We start from the raw sequence: 20,247 nt of genomic DNA, 5'->3' as shown, positions 1-20,247 counted from the left end.
ATGAGGTCTTGGGCTGCACCCTCAGCACGCCCACCAGAAAACTAATTTTCTTTAGCGGCGCCCTTCACACATTCTCCTTGAATCGGGTGCGCAGAGACCCATAGCAGGAATGTTAATTAGAGGAGATTGGGTTCCCCCAAATGCATCCGTTACAAAAGGGTGTTGTACTTGCTAGAATGGCACATGTTCGTGCCCCGAGCCCAAGAATTGAAGACACATCTTGGTGGCTCACACGTAGACCGCTGCATGAGGCTGCTCATGCTGTAGTAAGTTAACATCCCGTAGGAACCATGGCCGGGCCATTATCTGTAGAGCAACTCTCATCACCCAGTACTTGTGCTGCCAAAGCACCTGGGCATGTTCATTCAGCGAGAAGGAGCCAGCCTGTGCACAATACAACGCCATGGTACATCCCAGCCACAGCCTGGGCATCAACACACCTCCAATACTTCAGTGCTCCCCCTTCTCACGCGAACAAGTCAGCCAGTGGGTGACACTTGAGCAGCTCTCATATGGGTGCACCAAAGACTATTATGTTTCAAAGGCTACAGGTCCCGACTGCTGGTTCTTTATGTGGGTTGTTGACACTGTTGGCATCGAACTGAGCATGGTGAATGTGTATGTGACACATCAACGGTGGGGCAAGGGGTAGGCTGTAGCACAGAAGGGCCCAATCTATTAGCAGACCCATGTATGTCTCTGGTGGGCAGATCAGGGGCCCACAACTTATTTTGCAGGCAGCACTATCAATGTGGGGTCCACCACTCAGTATCTTGGATTTCTCTCGAACTATTTGAACTTTAATGCGCCACTTGCCCGAAGGCCGCACATCAAACAAATGGAGACAATCACATAGAGGCGGCAGAGGCTGGAATGAAAAGATGGGAGCTCAGTCGAGAGGGAGGTTGAAGAGGTGGGTCTTCAACCTCTTCTTGAACTCAATTACTGTTTTGACAGTTCTGAGAGCAGGGGGAGAACATTCCAGGCCATCGGCCCTTGCACGTCAAAGCTGCAAGCACCAGACTTCACCAGCCTTGACCTAGGCTGCACGAATCTGGATTGATCCACGGATCTTAGGCTGCAGGGAGGTACATATGCCTGTACGCGGTCACTGCGGTATTGTGAGGCTGCATTAGTCACACACTTATGGGTCAGCGTGAGGATTTTGTGTGATGCAATGTTTAACGGGTAGCTAGTACAAATTCCTCCTAGAGGCTGTTATTTGGGCATGTTTAGATAAACCAGACACAGCACGTACTGCTCCATTCTGCGCCACCTGCGATGCAGCTAAATTACACTGGGAGCCGCCGCTCAGGAGGCGATTTACAATAGTCAAGTCGAATTTACAAGGGCGGAGGCCAAAGTGGACGCTTTCTCATGACACAAAATGGGCAGATCTGATGGAGCAGCTTATTAATCGGGCCACAGGAAGACCGAATCTGCGAGACGTGCTGGTACATGTCAACTCGGCATCTAGTATAACACAAAGGGTCTTAACCTTCATAGCCACTGGGATAATATTAGAGATACCGAAGCTGTTATACTCGGGTAACATGTTTTGAGTTTGGGGCCGGAGGCCACCATCGGATTCAGTAATTTTTTTTTCTTTAGCGTTGAGGGCCAAGGAATTGACTGCCATCCACTCCTGGATGGCAGAATAGAGGCTATTAAGACCAGCCCGAGAGCTGCATGACGACCTGGGTGTCATCAGCATAGTTGGTATAAAGGACACCCAGGCTGTCGAGCAGTCTCAGGAAGGGAATGATAAAGACATTAAGCAAAGAAGGTGAGATGCACAAACCCTGCGGGTCTCCACATGTACTAGGTTTGGGACCTAGTACATGCAACCCCATGTCATAAACAAATAATCTGAGGGACCGAGATAGTGAAGGACCCTGGGTACAGTAAACGTCACACTAGAGAGTATTACTAAGCCTGCCCTGTCGGCATCCATTTTCGAGTTTCAAACACATCTTGTAAAACTCAGCGACTTCACTAGATGTTGTACTATGCAGAACATGTGACTCTAAGCAGATACAAGCACCAGAAATAGGATTGCGGTGAGTAATGTATCTCATATATTATTCCATCCTTTGTTTTTCTGTGATTGTTTTTCTGTGGTTGTTTTTCTGGTCGTCCGTTTGTGGGAAAGGAAGCCTCTGTCCCCCCTCTGTTGGCGCATTGGTGATGGGGAGAGTTTCCTATGAAAGGTCCGTTGGGATAGTCCTGTGGGGACGTTCTGCGCGGCAGAGAATCCACAAATGGCATGGAGGGGCCGCACGATGCAAATCTCTGCCGAGATGTAACACAGCGAGAGGATCCCATGGCATTTGGAGCTGTTTTTTTCTATTCTGCTAGAATGGCCATGGGCTTCTGCCTTTGGGTGCCTTTAGTGAAACACACCTGGTACGGAGGGGGTCTTCAATGGGCACAGTAGTGGGTTATCCCTAAGAGTAAATGGACAGAAGGGGGGGTGTGCTTGACATACAAACGCTTACCATAAAATCTTTCACATACGGCATGCGTGCCCTAACCATACATAGGTACTAGGGGTGTAACTTCGGCTTCGATCAGGGATTTGGGTAAGTATTCGGGCCAAGCCCAATACCTGGTTTTCAGCTGAACTTCAGCCGAATACTTACTCAAAGCAGAGTTCGGTGCAGCCCTAGTTAAGACATCTCTTTTTTGCTGTTCCTTCACACATCCCTCCGCCATCTCCTGGTACTGCTCGCTAGTCTATGCACAACATGCAATTTCAAAGCAGATTCACAAGTATCAGAAGACATACATTAATCACTGTAATCGTATTTCTGGTGCTTGTATCCGCTTAGTTTCACATGCGCCCACCCTTTCTCCCCTCTTGGAGTTGAAGGAACATAGACATCTTACACTTTCCTTTCATCGCTCACTTTTCAGGCTCCCTCATGGCAGAAGAAAGACAACCGGGGACCTCAGTGTGAGGGATTATGGTTACACGTCACAATAGGTATAGCATTAGACACACCCAGGTCGACGTGCCTTTTCCATATAAGAAAAAAAGAAGCAATACTCTGCGATTACCACTAGGTGTTGGACTACATGCAGTGAATCTAATTAGATACAAGCACCAGAAATACGATTAGTGAGTACTAGATTTCTTCGATAGGTGAACCTGCAGAAGGATAATTCACAGCAGAGCAGCCGGGGGAGAGCAGAAGGCCCGACCTTGGTTATGTCCCAGACCTGCACACCCACAGCCTGAGGGCACCTTGCACTGCAGTCCGTGGCCTGGGCATGTGTGGGACCAAGTCCAGCAGACTGGCAGTGATGTCTGGCAGAGTTGTGCCAAGAGAACCCCTACGCACAAGCGAGAGGGCCCTGGCCAGCCACAAGGCATCATGCCGGCTGGGAGTTCATCTCTGACCCAGCTGCAACAGTGGGCAGGTGGGCCTTGATGTAACCCTGGTAAGGAGGAATGTCCCTAGTGGACACCTCCTCAGGCCAATGGGGATTGGCATGAATGTGAGTGCTGAGCCATGATGTGGCTGGGCCTACTCAACAAGGGCAGGCCACCCACCACCTTGAGTGAACAATGGCCAGGTTTGCCACTGGAGTGGGGGAACTTCCTCTAGTCTCCAGGTACCTAGAGCTTAGTCCTGTGTGGCCGTGCTCTTGTTTGAAGACACTAGCAGTCCCAGCTGACCGCCTCCCTCCTTCCTGCCCATCCCCATAAGAAGGGCGGGAGGGAATGTGCAGCTGCTGTGTCCGGGTGAGCCTGTCTCCATTGCCTTGGGAAGGCTCTTGTGCTGATGCAGATGGTGCTTGCTCAGGCTGAGTGCCTTTATTTGTTCTTTTTAAACCCTGACTATTTCAGCTGACTCCCAAGGGGGAGTGACTGGGGAGGGGGGGGCGGCTAGACTGGGCACCGGGCATCCCCCCCCCCCCCCTCCCATCCGCCAAACCTCCCCCATCCTCTCCTGTAAAACACGGTCAGGCTGACATCTGAAAGTAACCTGTAATTCCTGACAGTGGATCACTCTGCTCACGCCTTGATGGACTATGCAGCCAACGGCACAAATTAGTGTTGAGTACAGGAAACCTTGATCGACCGTTTCTAACACACCAAGCGTCCACGGGGTTCTTCCTGGGGCTATGCCTATCAAAGGGTGACTTGAACGTCATTGGCCCCAGGGACACTTATGGGGTGCAGCTGTGGCTGTCACATGGACTCTGTTCCCTTCGTCCCCCTAAGGGCCAGACCCTGATCAGCACCATCGCAGGATCCTTGAACCTGATGCTGAGAATTGTCGGTTTGTCCTGGCTTTCCTGTGTGCTCTGAGGGTGGCGGCCTGAAACCAGTCGCCCCTCCAAGGCAGTTGCCATGCCATGTGTGGCTGTCTTTGGTATCCTTGGGTGCCTTCCCGATCAGCCCTGGAGTGCTTGCCTCGTATAAGTGTCTGGCAGACATTCTCTCCCCAGACTGGCTTCGGTGCAGATCGGGACAGTGCAGAGAGCTGGGGGCAACCCCACAGGCCAAAGGTTGGCTGCCTGAGCTTGGACTCCGGACTTCGACCTCCAGTCAGATTTGGTGACCTGCTGACTTTAAGCATATTACTAAGCGCAGGAAATGAAACTAACCAGAATTCCCTCACAGCGAGGGAAGAGCCCAGCGCTGAGTACCTGGCCTGCGGCAGGTATGTTAAATTTGGTGTAAACAACTCATGGTGTCACTGTGGGGGGCAAGACCAAGACCTTCAGATCGAGGCTCACGCTGGCGCCAGTGTTATGGCTGGTAGCGGCTCCAGGCAAGCTGGGATTGGGTCTTCTTGGAGTCTAGTTTCTTGGAATACAGCCCAAAACTGGTGGTAAACTCCATTGAAGGTAAAATACGGGCAAGGGACTGTTGGCCATCAAGTACCGTAAGGGAAACTTGAAAAGAATTTGGAGAGCGAGTTTGAGGGCGTGAAACGGTTGTGAAGGGAAACTGGTGGGTTTGTGCCGTCTGCCCGGAGTATTCAACATGGCGGGCTGGCCAGTCGCCTGGGATGCCGGAGCCCCTTGTGGGACAGGCGCCTTGGCATTTGTGGCAGTGCACTGCTACTAGCTCCTGGTTGCTTGGGAAGGCACCTGTGGGCAGGCAGCTCACCACTCCGGCAGAGAGTGTTACAGACCCCTGGGAGCAGTCTGGCTGTGTCTGCGGTGGCGAGGGAGGTTTGACGGCTGCATTCCCCCCCCTCCAGCAACTGTCCCAGCCAGTCACTGGAGTCCCCGCTCCCACTGCGTGACTGTCGACTCTGGGTGTACTGGCCTCTGTGTTCAATGACCGCATTGGCATGCCGGAGGGGTGGTGGGCAACAAATGGCACCAGTGGTCTATGGTGATGTTGGTTGCCCACCATATATGCCTTGAAACGCGCACCAAGGTGCCTTCCGCCTGTGCAAGTCAGGATGGCGAATGAAATCCTGTGGTGCAATGAAGGTGAGGGTTGGTGCGTGCCAGCTGATGTGGGATCCCGTCGTGGCAGGTGCACCACTGGCCAATCTTACCCGCTCTTTCGGGGGCGGTGAAGCAAGAGCCTGTGTAATGGGACCTGAAAGATGTTGGACTATGCCTGGGCAGGGCGAAGCCAGAGAGAAAACTAGCGGAGCTGCTTAGCGGTCCTGATGTGCAAATCTAGTCTAACCTGGGTATAGAACTAATCCTATCTAGTAGCTGGTTCCCTCCTAGGTTTTCCTCCAGATAGCTGGCACGCGGAAACCCCAGTTTTATCTGGTAAAGTATATGATTATAGCTCTTGGGGATGAAACAATATGAGCCTACTCTAAAACTTTAAATGGGGTAAGAAGCCTAGCTCTCTGGCACGGAGCAGTTCATCAAATGAATAGCCAGTGGGCCACGTTTGATAAGCAGAACTGGTGCTGCGAGATTAACCAAATGCTGGGTTACGGTGCCTGATGCCAACACTCCTCAGATCCCTGTAAAGGTGTTGGTTGAAATGGACAGCAGCGCGATGGACATGGTGTGTAACTGCTCACGTGCTGAATCAACTAGCCCTGAAAATGGATGGCACTGGAACATCAAGCACATACCTGGCTGGCACTAAGAGTTGAAGGGGCTAAGATTTGGTGAGTAGGAGGGCGGCTGCGGTGCACACTGAATCGCTGGGTGATGGCCTAGGTGGAGTCACCACCGCAGGTGCAGATCTTGGTGGTGGTAGCAAATATTCAAACCAGAAAATTGAAGGCCTAAGTGGAGAAGGGTCCATGTCAACAGTAGTTGAATATGGCTCAGCTGGTCCTAATAGCTGGGCAAGTGCCGTTTGGAAAGGATGGGTGATGGCCTTTGTTGTCCTCAGCCGATCGAAAGATCACTCAGATCCCCAAATCTAGAGTGGCCCAGATGGGCACTCTTGCGGCATGCGTGCAAACAAATGATCCTGGCAAAGCTGGCAGTACCCCCGGCAGAGATCTTTTCTTTGAAGGGTGGGGCAACCTGGAATGTGTTTTCTCAGAGAAAGGGCCTACGCCTTGGAAAGCCATGTGGCTCTGGCAGCATCCAGTGAGCTTTCGCTGGTCCTTGAAAATCTTTTCATCTGCTTTTCACGGAGAGTAAGGTCCTGTTTCTACCCTCCTGGCGATCGGTTTACTGCACATGTGGAGGTTGTGCCTGGCTGCTGACCCCTCCAATAGGTAGGTGCACTTTCTGTGCGTTACTGCACCTCCAGGGGAATTATTGAACCTGAAAAATCGAAAATAGAAAAAACAAAATGTGCTTAAAATTGAGAAGCAGTTTTATTGAGCATTTTCATTGTGCCGTTGTGTTTGAGCTTTTTAATACCTGAATTTGCCTTGTTGTTTTGAAGGCGCGTGTTTTCCCACTATTGCCTGCGTATTTGACTGATTTTTGGCCCTTCCAAGATGGTCACCATGGTTTTCTTTGGTGTGTAGCGAGGCTGGCTGAACTACATCTCCCTGTGCAGCACTCCCATTAGTTGCTTAGTGTTTTCTTCCATCCGACCAAGGACCAGCAGACTTCAAGGCTCCTGTCTGCTCCCTGTCAGCTTCCGTAACGCTAATTGGAGTCCTCCCTGCTCCTTAACCACAATGATGCTGCCACCTCAATGCTCTACGAAATCTGGACTGCCTTGACATTGTCACCTCCAGAACTATGGGTTAGTTCCCTCCTCCTGTACTCACTCCTACCGCCTTTGACTATCACTGCTCTTTCTGATTGTTACTCCCATGTTGTCATCCTGATTGGAAAGTCACATCTTGCTGTTCTTGCTTTTTGCTAGGTCACATCTTGCTGTTTTTGCTAAATTCTCTGTATTTTGCTTGTATACTGTTGCTTCTTCGTAACTTACCAGCCCAGTGACCTCAATCATTTGTCCCACACCTACCTGCCTTAGTGCCCCCCCCCCCCCACCCCCCCAGTTTCTCCATCCTCTCCTCGCTTCCACCCCATGGCGCTTTCTGTTTCTGCTATCTTTTCTAACTGCTTCTCCATTGACTATCCTTCACTTCTCACGAAGTCTGGTAGGAAGACGTTCAAAAGGGATATGTTGGCCTCTAACCCTGGTTTTCCTATCGCTGACGCCTACTCCAATACTTCTCCAGACAGACCCTCACCGACCCTGGACTCTTCATATGATATCTGTGCTCTGTCCTATCTCCTCCTCTGCCATTAATGGTGACACTCGTTGGGAAGTTCTCATGGCTTTGTTCGACTCCTCTAAAGTCTTCATTAATGTCTACCTTAATGGCACAGTCATGGTCCAAGGCCGTCAGGCCAATCGGCTCCACTGATAGGCGCTTCCCTCGCCACATCAATTTCCCCTCTTCTCCTGCTGTCCCCTACCTTGCCCTCTCTCTCTCCTCCTCCTCTGCCCCTCCCAGGGCTCTTTCTCCTCCGCAGGGCATACCTCTGATCTGTACCCCTCCCCGGAAGGTCTTTAAGGCTGGCAACCGTCTTCATATTGCCACTTTCAACTGTCGCTCTGCTGTCAAACTCTAGAAGGACATCAAGGTCTAGTTCTTAAAGGTGGTGGCATAGGTCTAACTGAGACATGGTTCACGGCCAGCTCTGTCACAAGCTTTGACACTCTCCTCGCTGATGGCTACAAGATCCTCTCCGCACCCAGATCCACCCGGTCCAGTGGGGGGGTAGCCCTGATCTTTCCTGAGTGGATTCCTGCCTCTATCATTACCACTCAGACCTAGTCCTCTTTTAAATGCCTTGTCTGCAGGTTCTCTCACTCTCCTACCCATTTTATTACTGTGGCTACCATCTACCGGCCTCCTGGTCAGATCACTTTATTTCTCTGAGTGGACGGACCTCTCCTCCCTCCTGGCCTCTACCACTCAACTCCTCCTCCTCGGTGACCTCAATTTCCATTTAGACTCTATTCAGACTACTTGTTCCTCCTCTGTACTCTTCTGTGACCTCTGCGTCTCCCTCTCCCTGTCCATCCTCCCCTCTGGCCCGACTCACTCTGCAGGGCACACACTCATGTCTTGATCTCCTCGGACCTCTCCCTCCCTCTGACCACTCTTCTCTCCTGGAGCGATCACTCCCTCCTCTCATCTCTGCCTCTCTTCCTCCCCAACCCCACCCCAACACTGCCACATACCTCCTCGGTCGTCCGGCCCATGAAGTGTCAATTGAGGCTTTCGCCACCACCTTCTCTTCATCGCCCCCCCCCCCTTCCCCCACCTCTGGCTGTCTCACATCCTGACAGTCCTGTCTCTGCTCTAGATGCTCTTGCCCCTGTCATAAGGATCCATTTGAAATCTAAAGCCAAGTGCAATTCCTGGTATGACTCCGACCTAGCTAGTTAAATGTAAGTGTAGGGAGGCTGAGAGGAAATGGAGGGCTTCTTGTTAATCCTCTGACAAACTGGCCTGTCGCCTGCTCCAAAGGCAATACTGACTCTGTCCTCGCCAAGAAGAGAGTCCATATTCAAGCGTGTGTCTCTGCGGCATCTAACAACTCGGCCAAACACTTTAAAATCTGCAAGGAGCTGGCCAACCCTGCTGCAGTCTCTACCCCTCCTGTTGCCTCGCAGGCTCTTTGCAATGCCCTTGCCTCTCACTTTATCTCAAAAACCCACGACATCCTGTCAACCCCCCCGCCCCCTCTCCCCTCCATCTCTGCTTGATGACCCTCCTTCAGCCATCCACCCCGCTCTGTCCCCCACCCTCCTTCTCGTCCTTTCCAGTTTTCTCCCCTGATGAGGTCGCTAGACAAGTCAGATCTATGAAAGCCTTGTCAAAACAGGTTCATCCCTGTTCCTCTAAAACCATGAAGGACCATATTGACACCCTCGCTCCGGCCCTTGCTAATTTTTGCAACCACTCCTTTGCCTCAGGATCCTTCTCCTCCCCTCTAAAGCACTCTGTTGTGCATCCTCTTCTCAAGAAACCCACAGCCGAGCCTTCTTGTCCGGCTAAGTATCGCCCAATTTCCATTACTCCCTTTCTGGGCAAACTCCTGGAAATGTTGGGCATCTTTCAGCTTAACCTTCATTCCAATTCTGTTGGCTGTCTCCATGACCACCAGTCTGGCTTCAGAGCTGCCAGAAGCACAAACTGCTCTCCTGAACATCCGTGAAGATCTTTTCCCGCTGTCCTCATCCTCCTCGATCTCTCTTCTGCCTTTGAAACGGTCAACCATACCATCCTGCTCAACTGTCTCCGTGGTAACCTGGGCATCACTGATAAGGCTCTGGCCTGGCTGACCTCTTTCCTCTCTTCGACCCTCCCAGGTCCAACTTGGTCATTCCTATCATCTATCTTCCTCTCTACCTGTGGTGTTCCCAGGAAGTCTAACCTCTCGCCCTGGCTTTTCAACCAATACCTGGCAACTCTCGCTCACTGCATTGCCATTTTCTGCTCAATTTTCCAGTGCTACGCTGACTCAACTCATTTTCAGGCTGCCCTCGGCCACCTCCTCTCACTCGCATCTCTGATTGCCTAACTGCCATTCAAGATTGGTGTGCCGCCAATGATCTCTGTCTGAATGCCAGCAAGACGGAGATCCTCCTCATCAGCAACACCTTCACCATCCTTTCCCCTCACTCTCTGGCCGGCCTCCCTTGGCCCTCCTCCTATGCCCACCTGCGAGGCTAAGAACCTCTGGGTCATCTTTGACTCCACACTTTCCTTCTTCGTCCACATCTGTCTCCAAGTCAAACTTCCTACTGCACCTCCTCAGAGGTACTCTGCCTTTCCTCTCCTTCCCCCAGAAGCTCATGGTCTGCCAAGCTCTGGTTCTCTCTAGGTTGGCCTATTGTAACAGCCTCTTTCTAAATCTACCTGCCTCTACTCTCCGCCCTCTGCAACTAATCCAGAACAGGACTGGAAGACTTGTCCTTGGCCTCAAGCCCTGGGATCGTATCGCTCCAGCTCTGAAATCTGTTGGCTCCCAGCGGATGCTAGGATTAAATTCAAAACCCTCTGCAGTGTCCACAAGGCTTTTTGGGGCCTGGGTCCAAAATACCTTAAGCTATCCCTCTGCAAATACCTCCCCTCTCGAGCTCTTCGCTCCTCTACCTCGAACTGTCAGTTTTTCAAAGAAATGTCTTTGGCTGGGGCCTCCCTCTGCAACTGCCTCCCTGCCACTCTAAAACTTAAGGAAGAACCATCACCAGCTGCGGAAGCAGCTAAAGACCTTCCTCTTTGCTTCTGCCTTCGCTCCCCCTCTACAACAGAAAAAGGAGGGGCTGCTAACCAAGGGTGAAGGAACCAAGGCTAATAATTTATAGCCTATTATGATCACCCCATTCAAATAAAAAAACGATCTAGTCACAGATCTGAGATACCAAGAAGGAAATGTGCAGAAGGCCAAATTGGTTCAAAAAGAGGTTTATAATAGCTTAATGTTGGACATATTATAGCAATTTGGGTAAAGACATCAAAACATTAACTGTGACAATAAGTAAATAGGAATGTCGGACACAGTTAAAGAGTGATTAAAAAAATCTTAGTTCATATAAAAGTAGTGGAAATAAGCACAACCAATGAATCCGTTGCAGGCAGAGGAGAGTGCATATAAAGCTGTCCACTTGTAAACAACTGAATAGGCTAGAGTAAGAAATTACACAGATAGAAAACAAGCCGAATCCTCAGAGAACCATTACCATTTTGTAGTCGGAGGTACTATAGCATTCAGTTGAAATTACATATTTACATAGATGAAGCCTACGAGTCAAATGTGATTCTATGGATGCGGTACATAGACGTACATAGACGACGTTCTGCTTATTTGGAGAGGAAGGAGGACTAGAACATTTCAGAAAGAGCAAATCAGTACACAATGGGGATAGAATTCACTGGCAACGCAAGTGCGAATCAGATTAACTTCTTGGACTTAAACATCTACGTCTCACAGAATCATCTCAAAACAAACTTTCAGAAAAAGTACAGAGGCAAATTCAACCTTATTTGCCACCAGCTGCCATTATAATTCTGTGATCAGAAACCTACCCAAGGGTGAATTTATTAGAGCCCGTAGGAACTGCACTGAACAAAAAACCTATGAGGATGAATGTAAATTACTCACCAGTAGATTCAGAACAAGAGGATACGGAAAGAAAACGATAGCGAAAGCATCTAATTTGAACAGGGAAAGTACCCTAATCACAATCAAAACAAAACCAGCTGAAAGAGGAGAAATCAGTTTTATTACTACCTATTGTGCTGATAATGGAGTTTTGAGAAGAATCCTGAAGAATTGACATTTGTTACAATTAGATCCGAATGTGAAGAAATATATTGGAGACAGTCCATCCATGATTTATAGACTTGCCAAAACCATCAAAAAACATTTTGAGCCCTTTTCTTTCGGAAGTAAAAAATGAAAAGCAATAACATGGCTTCCACCACTACCAAAAGGGTTTCGGAAATGTGGCACATGTTCGATGTGCGAACATGCATCAAATAGCACATAGATCTTCAAAGACAAATATGGAATGACCCAAATGATCGAAGAAAAAACCAACAAATGGTGGGAACCTCAAAAATATGACACCTCGAGGTAAAGCAATATATAAGAAACAAGTGGTGGTGCCAAGATGAGGAGAGCAACTGAAGGACGAGGCAAGAGGTATTAGATCAAATCATTTATTTTATTTAAATTGTGATAAAAAATGATGATTATCATGAACGTCTTTAATTCATTTTTATAAAAAACACACAAATCCTATATAGCTGACATTCATTCAGCTAATACAATTCCTAAAACAGTTCAAGTTTTTTTAATGGAAATGTAAGAAAGTGTAACAACAATTCCATTGTTTAAATAAAAGTTGCTCATTCCAAAAGCAAATTATTATTAAACGATGAATGAATGCAAGTACAATTCCTATGTAGAGTAAATGCAGATACACTTCCAATATTTTGATGATAGTAGTTCACTCCAGACAAAAAATATTATCGACTATTAGTGCCCATGCAAATAAATCGTCTTTATCAAACAGGCTTCTTGGTAAATAGTTTCGACTTGGTTGGTTATCTATGTCTATCTATGACAAGATTGAATATCAAACTCTTTGAGTTGTAATAACGGGGTAAACGTGACCTCTCTTGGGTACATTTGTGTTAAATATATCCCAAATTAACCATCACTTTAATGTCCAACACCCCTACAGAGTAGTTTTTATCTATCCAACACCAAGTGTATGACACATCAACGATGTTATACATCTGACTCTTGCCCAAAATATGGCTGCCGCGATAGAAGTAGTCAAAGGACTGTTAATATAACTTCAGGAGTAGAGGAGGTAATATTATATATAAGCTTAATATTTTCATTCAAGCATTACTTAAAACGCAATACCAAAAACATTTCACAGATTTACTTTAACCTTCGAATTTAAATTGTCATGTAAACACGTTGATTTCGATTTGAGTATAGAACATGGCCGCCGCAGTCGAGAGAGACGCTGGACAACGTTGCTAAGCAACCCAACCTTGATAGAAAGCACACGGCAGAGACGCTGTGTAAACAAGGACTTTTTTGCACGAGACAGAATACTGGAGGTAAGCGTGCAAGAGGGCTCCCTAGGGGGGGGGAGGGGGCTTATTTGCGAATTTAGCCACACGTGGAGACCTGTTTTGTGAACAATAACATTTTGTAAAAGTGAACTAAAGACTAACGCCGGTCTGTCGCAATCCGCGTAAAAGAAAGCATAACTAAACAACGACACGAATGAGATAACAGAGCATGTTTGTCGATTAATATGTACATTAATTGAAAGATATATCCAAGCAAGCTTTATAAGTATGTTACAGTCCACACAAAAATATCATTAGATTTTTTTTGCATGTCACTAAACCAAAGACGGACTAAAAGCAAAACAATAAATTGTAGAACAAAAGCGGTCCTGACCGATTTATCTATTGTCCAGGGATTTAACCTGTGATTTGAAAGTAAAGAACTGAAGTGTACAGGTTCAAACTAGCACCATTGGGGCTGGGACTTAACCCGTGAAATTAAGAAAGACCTAAAGAGTACATGTTCAAACTAGCACTTTTGGGTAAGCAGAATCAGATTAAACCAAATACCATACACACCAAGTCTATTTGAATTATGTGCGCAATTTGTCTTCACTATTACAAACGATCTAACTTTGTTACCATTGTTTTTGTTTTTCTTTGTTTTTTCTACCAACCCTAACACTCCTACCCAATACCCCTCCCTCAATGGCCAACCTAATGAATGATACGATGTAATGAATGTGTAGATTTCATGTGATGGTCAATGTGAACACAATATTTCCACAAATTAAATTTGTGGTTTTTGAAATTACAATTTGTCAAATGTGATACATTTCATCTCTTATCATTTGGTTTGTTTTCTCTCCTGTCCATTGATCAAAGAAAATCAGGAGTTAGTATGAGGGTCAGGGAGAAAAGAGGGAATATATTGTTCAAAATGCCTGACTCAAGATTTGAAGGCACCTAGAGTTACAGTCCCCTGTATTTTACACCAGGGGCTCATATGGGAGTCGCACAAAAAAAATATCTGGAAACTCTTTCAAGCGAAAATAAAGTTAACAGTCTGGCTCATAGACTGTGGGGCACCTGGAGTTTTAAGCCAACGCTGCAGGTGGCCAAAATAGTTAATTGTTGGAAGCTGTCTTGAACCGTCCACTGGGACAGACAGAGCTGGTAGATGCCCCCTTGGCATTATAGCGTTTCGGCGGCAATATAATGCAAAATGCTAAATGGCCTCTTTCTTCAGGGCTGGAGTGGTGACCCCTGTAAGGCAAAAGAAAGAGAGGGGAGGCCTTAAGAACTGCGTACAACCTTAAAGGTATTTCAGAGAAGCAAATTAATTGCTGGCATAGGAAACTAATAGGCAAAGAAAAAAAGCTTACTGTGGGGGAAGGGAAAACTTGTCACGGGAGCTTAACGCCCCCTTCTCCTGTCACACACATAGATCCCAGGGTCCCTGCACCTGTCGCGAAAGTCCTCCCGGTAAGCACGAATCAGGTAGAGGGATTTCAAAGGAAGTGCGCAAGCAACTGCACATGTTAGTCTGGGGTGTCAAAGGCGGCTGAAGGCATGTGGCGGGTAATGGTCCCAATGGGATACAATGTCCGGGGACTCCTCAGCTAAAGAGAGGACACAGAGGAAGAGTGGTCCAGTGTTAGATTGGACTGTACCTAAAAGGACGACTGGTGTTAGTCTGGACAAGTGACAAGCAAAAAATAGTGTCAGACGTACCTAGTATAGGAATCACCCTCGCGCCTACGACTGGTACTGCAAGCTGAATCGCACAGGCAGAGTGCTGGATGTCGCGTCGTCCTTCGTGGAGGGAAGGATTCAAAAATAGTCAGCTCTCACCAGCGAGTGCATGGTGCTGTATATACAGGCAGCGCTGTCTAGCCCTGTGAGTAGGTTCCCAAAGCAACCGTAGTTGCTGAGCGGAGACCGGCATACATAATTAAGGAAGAGGCTGGGGATGGGCCGTGGGTGTGTACAAATCGGAAAGCACCCCGCCCGAAACGTACAGCGGCTGACTGTGCTGGCGCTGCAGTCTGAGTCGCCGTGTGATTGGCCGATCTAGTACATGACTGGGGGATCCCCTCCCTCCACTGCAGATCTGTTATCTCTTGGCACCGTGCACCTGGCCACCCTCTGTCCTCCGGGCCCAGGTACCAGCTCACCCTGCCACCCTCCCGCACTGCCTCCGTGCCACCCCTTGCACTGGGGTCTGTATCTGTAACCATAGAGTCCTTCCCCTCTCCCCAGCCCCCTTTTCATCCTGCACTCATCAGACCTACCCTGTCTGCTGCCTTAAACCTAGCACTTGCCAATTGCTGGCTGCAGTATCACTGTTTGTTACCCTTATTATTAATCTGCTTCTCCTTTACTCCGCACTTCTCCCCCCTTTCATGCACTTTTCCACTCCCCCATGCACTTGCGTGTTCTCAATGCCACTGGGCCTAGTAAGATCATTTGTTTTGTTCTCCCCTATTCCCCTCCCTTGCCTTGTCACGCTCTGAAACATTTGTGTACAAGAGCGATGGAAATATCTATATCAAGGGCAGATGGTGTTAATCTCACTCCAGGCCCGTACCTGTATCTGCAGCAGGTCTCCTAGGTAAAAAGCCTCTGGCATGAATGTAGTCAATGTAAGAAAATTTGGCAAGTCAGATCCGTAAATTTGGGATGAGGATTGGCCTGAGGGGGTCGGACGGACTGGGCGTGCATCATGACTGGAAGAGGTGTCTTCTCCTCCTCCTCCTCCCCTCCCCCTCATCCCTCCTCCCCCACATCCCCCTCCCCTCCTCCTCATCCCCTCTCCTCCTCATCAACCCCTCTCCTCCTCCCCCTCAACTCTCCTCCCCCTCAACTCTCCTCCCCCTCAACTCTCCTCCCCCTCAACTCTCCTCCTCCTCGACCCCTCTCCTCCTCGACCCCTCTCCTCCTCGACCCCTCTCCTCCTCGACCCCTCTCCTCCTCGACCCCTCTCCTCCTCGACCCCTCTCCTCCTCGACCCCTCTCCTCCTCGACCCCTCTCCTCCTCCACCCCTCTCCTCCTCCACCCCTCTCCTCCTCCACCCCTCTCCTCCTCCACCCCTCTCCTCCTCCACCCCTCTCCTCCTCCACCCCTCTCCTCCTCCACCCCTCTCCTCCTCCACCCCTCTCCTCCTCCACCCCTCTCCTCCTCCACCCCTCTCCTCCTCCACCCCTCTCCTCCTCCACCCCTCTCCTCCTCCACCCCTCTCCTCCTCCACCCCTCTCCTCCTCCCCTCTCCTCCTCCTCCACCCCTCTCCTCCTCCTCCACCCCTCTCCTCCTCCTCCACCCCTCTCCTCCTCCTCCACCCCTCTCCTCCTCCTCCACCCCTCTCCTCCTCCTCCACCCCTCTCCTCCTCCTCCACCCCTCTCCTCCTCCTCCACCCCTCTCCTCCTCCTCCACCCCTCTCCTCCTCCTCCACCCCTCTCCTCCTCCTCCACCCCTCTCCTCCTCCACCCCTCTCCTCCTCCACCCCTCTCCTCCTCCTCCACCCCTCTCCTCCTCCTCCACCCCTCTCCTCCTCCTCCACCCCTCTCCTCCTCCTCCACCCCTCTCCTCCTCCTCCACCCCTCTCCTCCTCCACCCCTCTCCTCCTCCTCGACCCCTCTCCTCCTCCTCCTCGACCCCTCTCCTCCTCCTCCTCGACCCCTCTCCTCCTCCTCGACCCCTCTCCTCCTCCCCTCCCCCTCATCCCCCTTCCCCTTATCCCTCCTCCCCCGCATCCCCTCCCCTCCTCCTCATCCCCTCTCCTCCTCATCAACCCCTCTCCTCCTCATCAACCCCTCTCCTCCTCATCAACCCCTCTCCTCCTCCTCGACCCCTCTCCTCCTCCTCCTCGACCCCTCTCCTCCTCCTCCTCGACCCCTCTCCTCCTCCTCCTCCACCCCTCTCCTCCTCCTCCACCCCTCTCCTCCTCCTCCACCCCTCTCCTCCTCCACCACCCCTCTCCTCCTCCTCCTCGACCCCTCTCCTCCTCCTCCTCGACCCCTCTCCTCCTCCTCCTCGACCCCTCTCCTCCTCCTCGACCCCTCTCCTCCTCCCCTCCCCCTCATCCCCCTTCCCCTTATCCCTCCTCCCCCGCATCCCCTCCCCTCCTCCTCATCCCCTCTCCTCCTCATCAACCCCTCTCCTCCTCATCAACCCCTCTCCTCCTCATCAACCCCTCTCCTCCTCATCGACCCCTCTCCTCCTCATCGACCCCTCTCCTCCTCCTCCTCGACCCCTCTCCTCCTCCTCCTCGACCCCTCTCCTCCTCCTCCTCGACCCCTCTCCTCCTCCTCCTCGACCCCTCTCCTCCTCCTCCTCGACCCCTCTCCTCCTCCTCCTCGACCCCTCTCCTCCTCCTCCTCGACCCCTCTCCTCCTCCTCCTCGACCCCTCTCCTCCTCGACCCCTCTCCTCCTCCTCCTCCTCGACCCCTCTCCTCCTCCTCCTCCCTCGACCCCTCTCCTCCCCCTCTCCTCCCCCTCTCCTCCCCCTCTTCTCCTCCCTCTCCTCGCCCTCTTCTCCTCCCTCTCCTCGCCCTCTTCTCCTCCCTCTCCTCGCCCTCTTCTCCTCCCTCTCCTCGCCCTCTTCTCCTCCCTCTCCTCGCCCTCTTCTCCTCCCTCTCCTCGCCCTCTTCTCCTCCCTCTCCTCGCCCTCTTCTCCTCCCTCTCCTCGCCCTCTTCTCCTCCCTCTCCTCGCCCTCTTCTCCTCCCTCTCCTCGCCCTCTTCTCCTCCCTCTCCTCGCCCTCTTCTCCTCCCTCTCCTCGCCCTCTTCTCCTCCCTCTCCTCCTCCTCATTCCCCTCTCTCCTCCTCCTCCTCCATTCCCCCCCTCTCCTCCTCCTCCTCCATTCCCCCCCTCTCCTCCTCCTCCCTAGGGGATACCTGGCACAAAACGAAACTAAATGAAAAGTCACCTAATTTTTTTAATGTGTGCAGGGCCCTGCCCTTGGAATTGTTTGATCTATTGTAGGTTTCTTCTGGTGAACGCAAGGAAAGGGAGTTGCGCCTCATAGACAATGCGTGGCACCTTTGTACTTTGAACGCGAACAAGAGGTCATCTTTCAGGAAATGTTAAGTTGTCCAGTCTTTCTTTAATTACAACCCGGTTTTAACAATAGTATTTGACACTCGGCTAGGAAAGACAAGGGGCCCCATCTTTTTTTTATCGAGATTGTGACCGAAAGTAGGTGGTAGGAAAGATTTCTCTTTACTGCACCTTTCATCATTTTTATGGCGCCCCAAAATGTTTATTTACATTTTTGTATATCACCTATTATACAGTGCAGTGAAGCCTCCTGCTTCAGTACACTGGGTTTTGCTCATCTTTTATGGGGAAACTGACATGTCTTTCAGGTTGTCGGTACTGGTAAACATTGTTTCCCTTAGCCTTGATACTGATGGTACTACTTTGGTACCTTTTGTACCACTTTTGTAACTTTTATCATTTTACAACGCATTTTACAGTGTAGTACACTTTTGTTGTTGCCCTAGACTAACACTCCAGAGGATTTTTGCTTACACTAGGTGTGCTAAATGTACAAGTTGGCGATAGCACTAACAGTGTGTTTTTGTTGGTGCTTTTCGTTTTAGCCTTACTGCGTTTGGCTACTAACTGTGGCTCGAAACCAAAACATGGCCATGCCACAAGGTTTTTCGCTTGTCCTTTGATTGCTTTCTGACTGCTACTTCTATTGATAGTGATATTGTATTTCTATTGCGCTCGTACACAACTGTTTCAGAGCGCAACAAGGCAAGGGAGGGGAACAGGGGAGCACAAAGGCCCAGTGACATTGAGAAAGGGCAAGTGCATGGGAGAGGAGGGAAGGGGGAGGGGAAAAGTGCATGGAAGGGGGGGGGGTGGAAAGTGCGAAGCAGAGGAGAAACAGATAAATAATAAACTTCAAAAGCTATTATGAGGGTATCCTCATAATACCCTAGGTGAAAAGTTAGTCTGGAGCCTTGCATATCAACATTGTACCAACAGGCAAGACTACATAGCATGTGCGTTAATAGTTTGAAGCAGAATGATGAGCAGCAATCTTATTTTGAGGCAGTATGCTGCGAGGTGGCAGGCCCACCCTGTAGATAGCTGCCTGCCGCCCAAGTTGAGGGCACGAGCGCAGCAAGTCTCCCTTAAGGAGGGTGACAGTCTGTTTACTACAGGATGAGCCCGCCACCTTAGGGCATATCGCCATTAGCACCTGTATAGTGCGCTATACGGGTGCTTTTTAAAAAAAAAACAACGTTCTCACCGTGAACAGGATGCCTCACGGCGTCCCCTTTACAGAGAGAAATTACTACACCAACACGACCGCCATGGAATTTGAAGGCAGGGCTCAGTATGGAGCCCCTCTTACATTTCCATGGCGGCCAAACTGGGAGAGGCGCAGCCACCGCAATCGGTTAAGTAGGGTGGGGCGGAGCAGGTCCTGTGGGTAGAAGATGGCAGGCAGGGGAACCGGCCATCAGGCGGCTTGAAACGCTGGCTTGCACTAGTAGTGTCAGCCCGCGTTCCAAGCTCCCAGATTGGCTGGTGCCCGGGCCTGGGGTGCTAAAGGCCAATTTGTTACATATTTGCTTGACCAGATCTTTTCCCTAGACCTGTTGGTGAATTTTATTAAACCTTTTCTCCCTACTTTTTTTCTTACAGATCTTGTTGGGAATTTTGACGATGCTTCAAAGAATGAGGAAATTTGAACAAGTGACTTCACTAACAAAAGCACTGACTTGAAACATTGGAACTCTGCTGCTATTTTGCACTTTGACTTTGTTTCCGTTGAATGGTTTCTTACGTTTCCTGATGAGTTCTCTACACTCCCATGACTTGCAGCTCTTCTTTTCATTGTGGATTACACGCACACAATGCTCTTCTTTGCAGCCTGGTTAAAAGCCACGAGTGTGGAAAATGCTGGCAGTAATAAAATGTCCATAAAAATATCTTTGCTGTTGCTTAATTTGAAACGTCTGCTAGTGCTCCTGTCATTTACACAAACAGTCCACTGATACCATTTTTGTTGGAATGCTTTGTTTTGCCCCTTTTCCTCCACACTTTTGAGAGATTCCGTCCAAGAGGATCGGTCATTTATTGCAGCACCCAAAAAAAATAATTTTCCTTTACTTTTATTTGAACTTGGTGCATACTCGGCCACAGCCCCACCAAGAGGGCCTTTCCGCAGGGATAGAGACTGTAGGTGACCTTGCCCCAACGTCACCAGAGACCCTCCTAAAGGGGTTAAGTCTCCTAATTCCTGCACTCTGT

The 20,247-nt window shown here is 49.9% G+C and overlaps 1 protein-coding gene across 1 annotated transcript in view; it reads left to right on the top strand.

Annotated features, from left to right (window-relative positions):
* Positions 1 to 19,925, top strand: part of BTF3 (basic transcription factor 3) — a 128,025-nt gene extending 108,100 nt beyond the window's left edge. The window contains exon 6 of the mRNA XM_069627501.1: positions 19,639 to 19,925. Within this exon, the coding sequence (XP_069483602.1) occupies positions 19,639 to 19,685 (47 nt within the window). The 3' untranslated portion in view covers positions 19,686 to 19,925. The remainder of the gene's footprint in view (positions 1 to 19,638) is intronic.
* The last annotated feature ends 322 nt before the right edge of the window (positions 19,926 to 20,247 follow it).

This window comes from Ambystoma mexicanum, chromosome 6p (genome assembly GCF_040938575.1).
Source record: "Ambystoma mexicanum isolate Mex_15411 chromosome 6p, UKY_AmexF1_1, whole genome shotgun sequence".
NCBI classification, from domain to species: domain Eukaryota; kingdom Metazoa; phylum Chordata; class Amphibia; order Caudata; family Ambystomatidae; genus Ambystoma; species Ambystoma mexicanum.
Note: the sequence above shows the minus strand (reverse complement) of the source record. Positions and strands in the feature narration are given on the sequence as shown.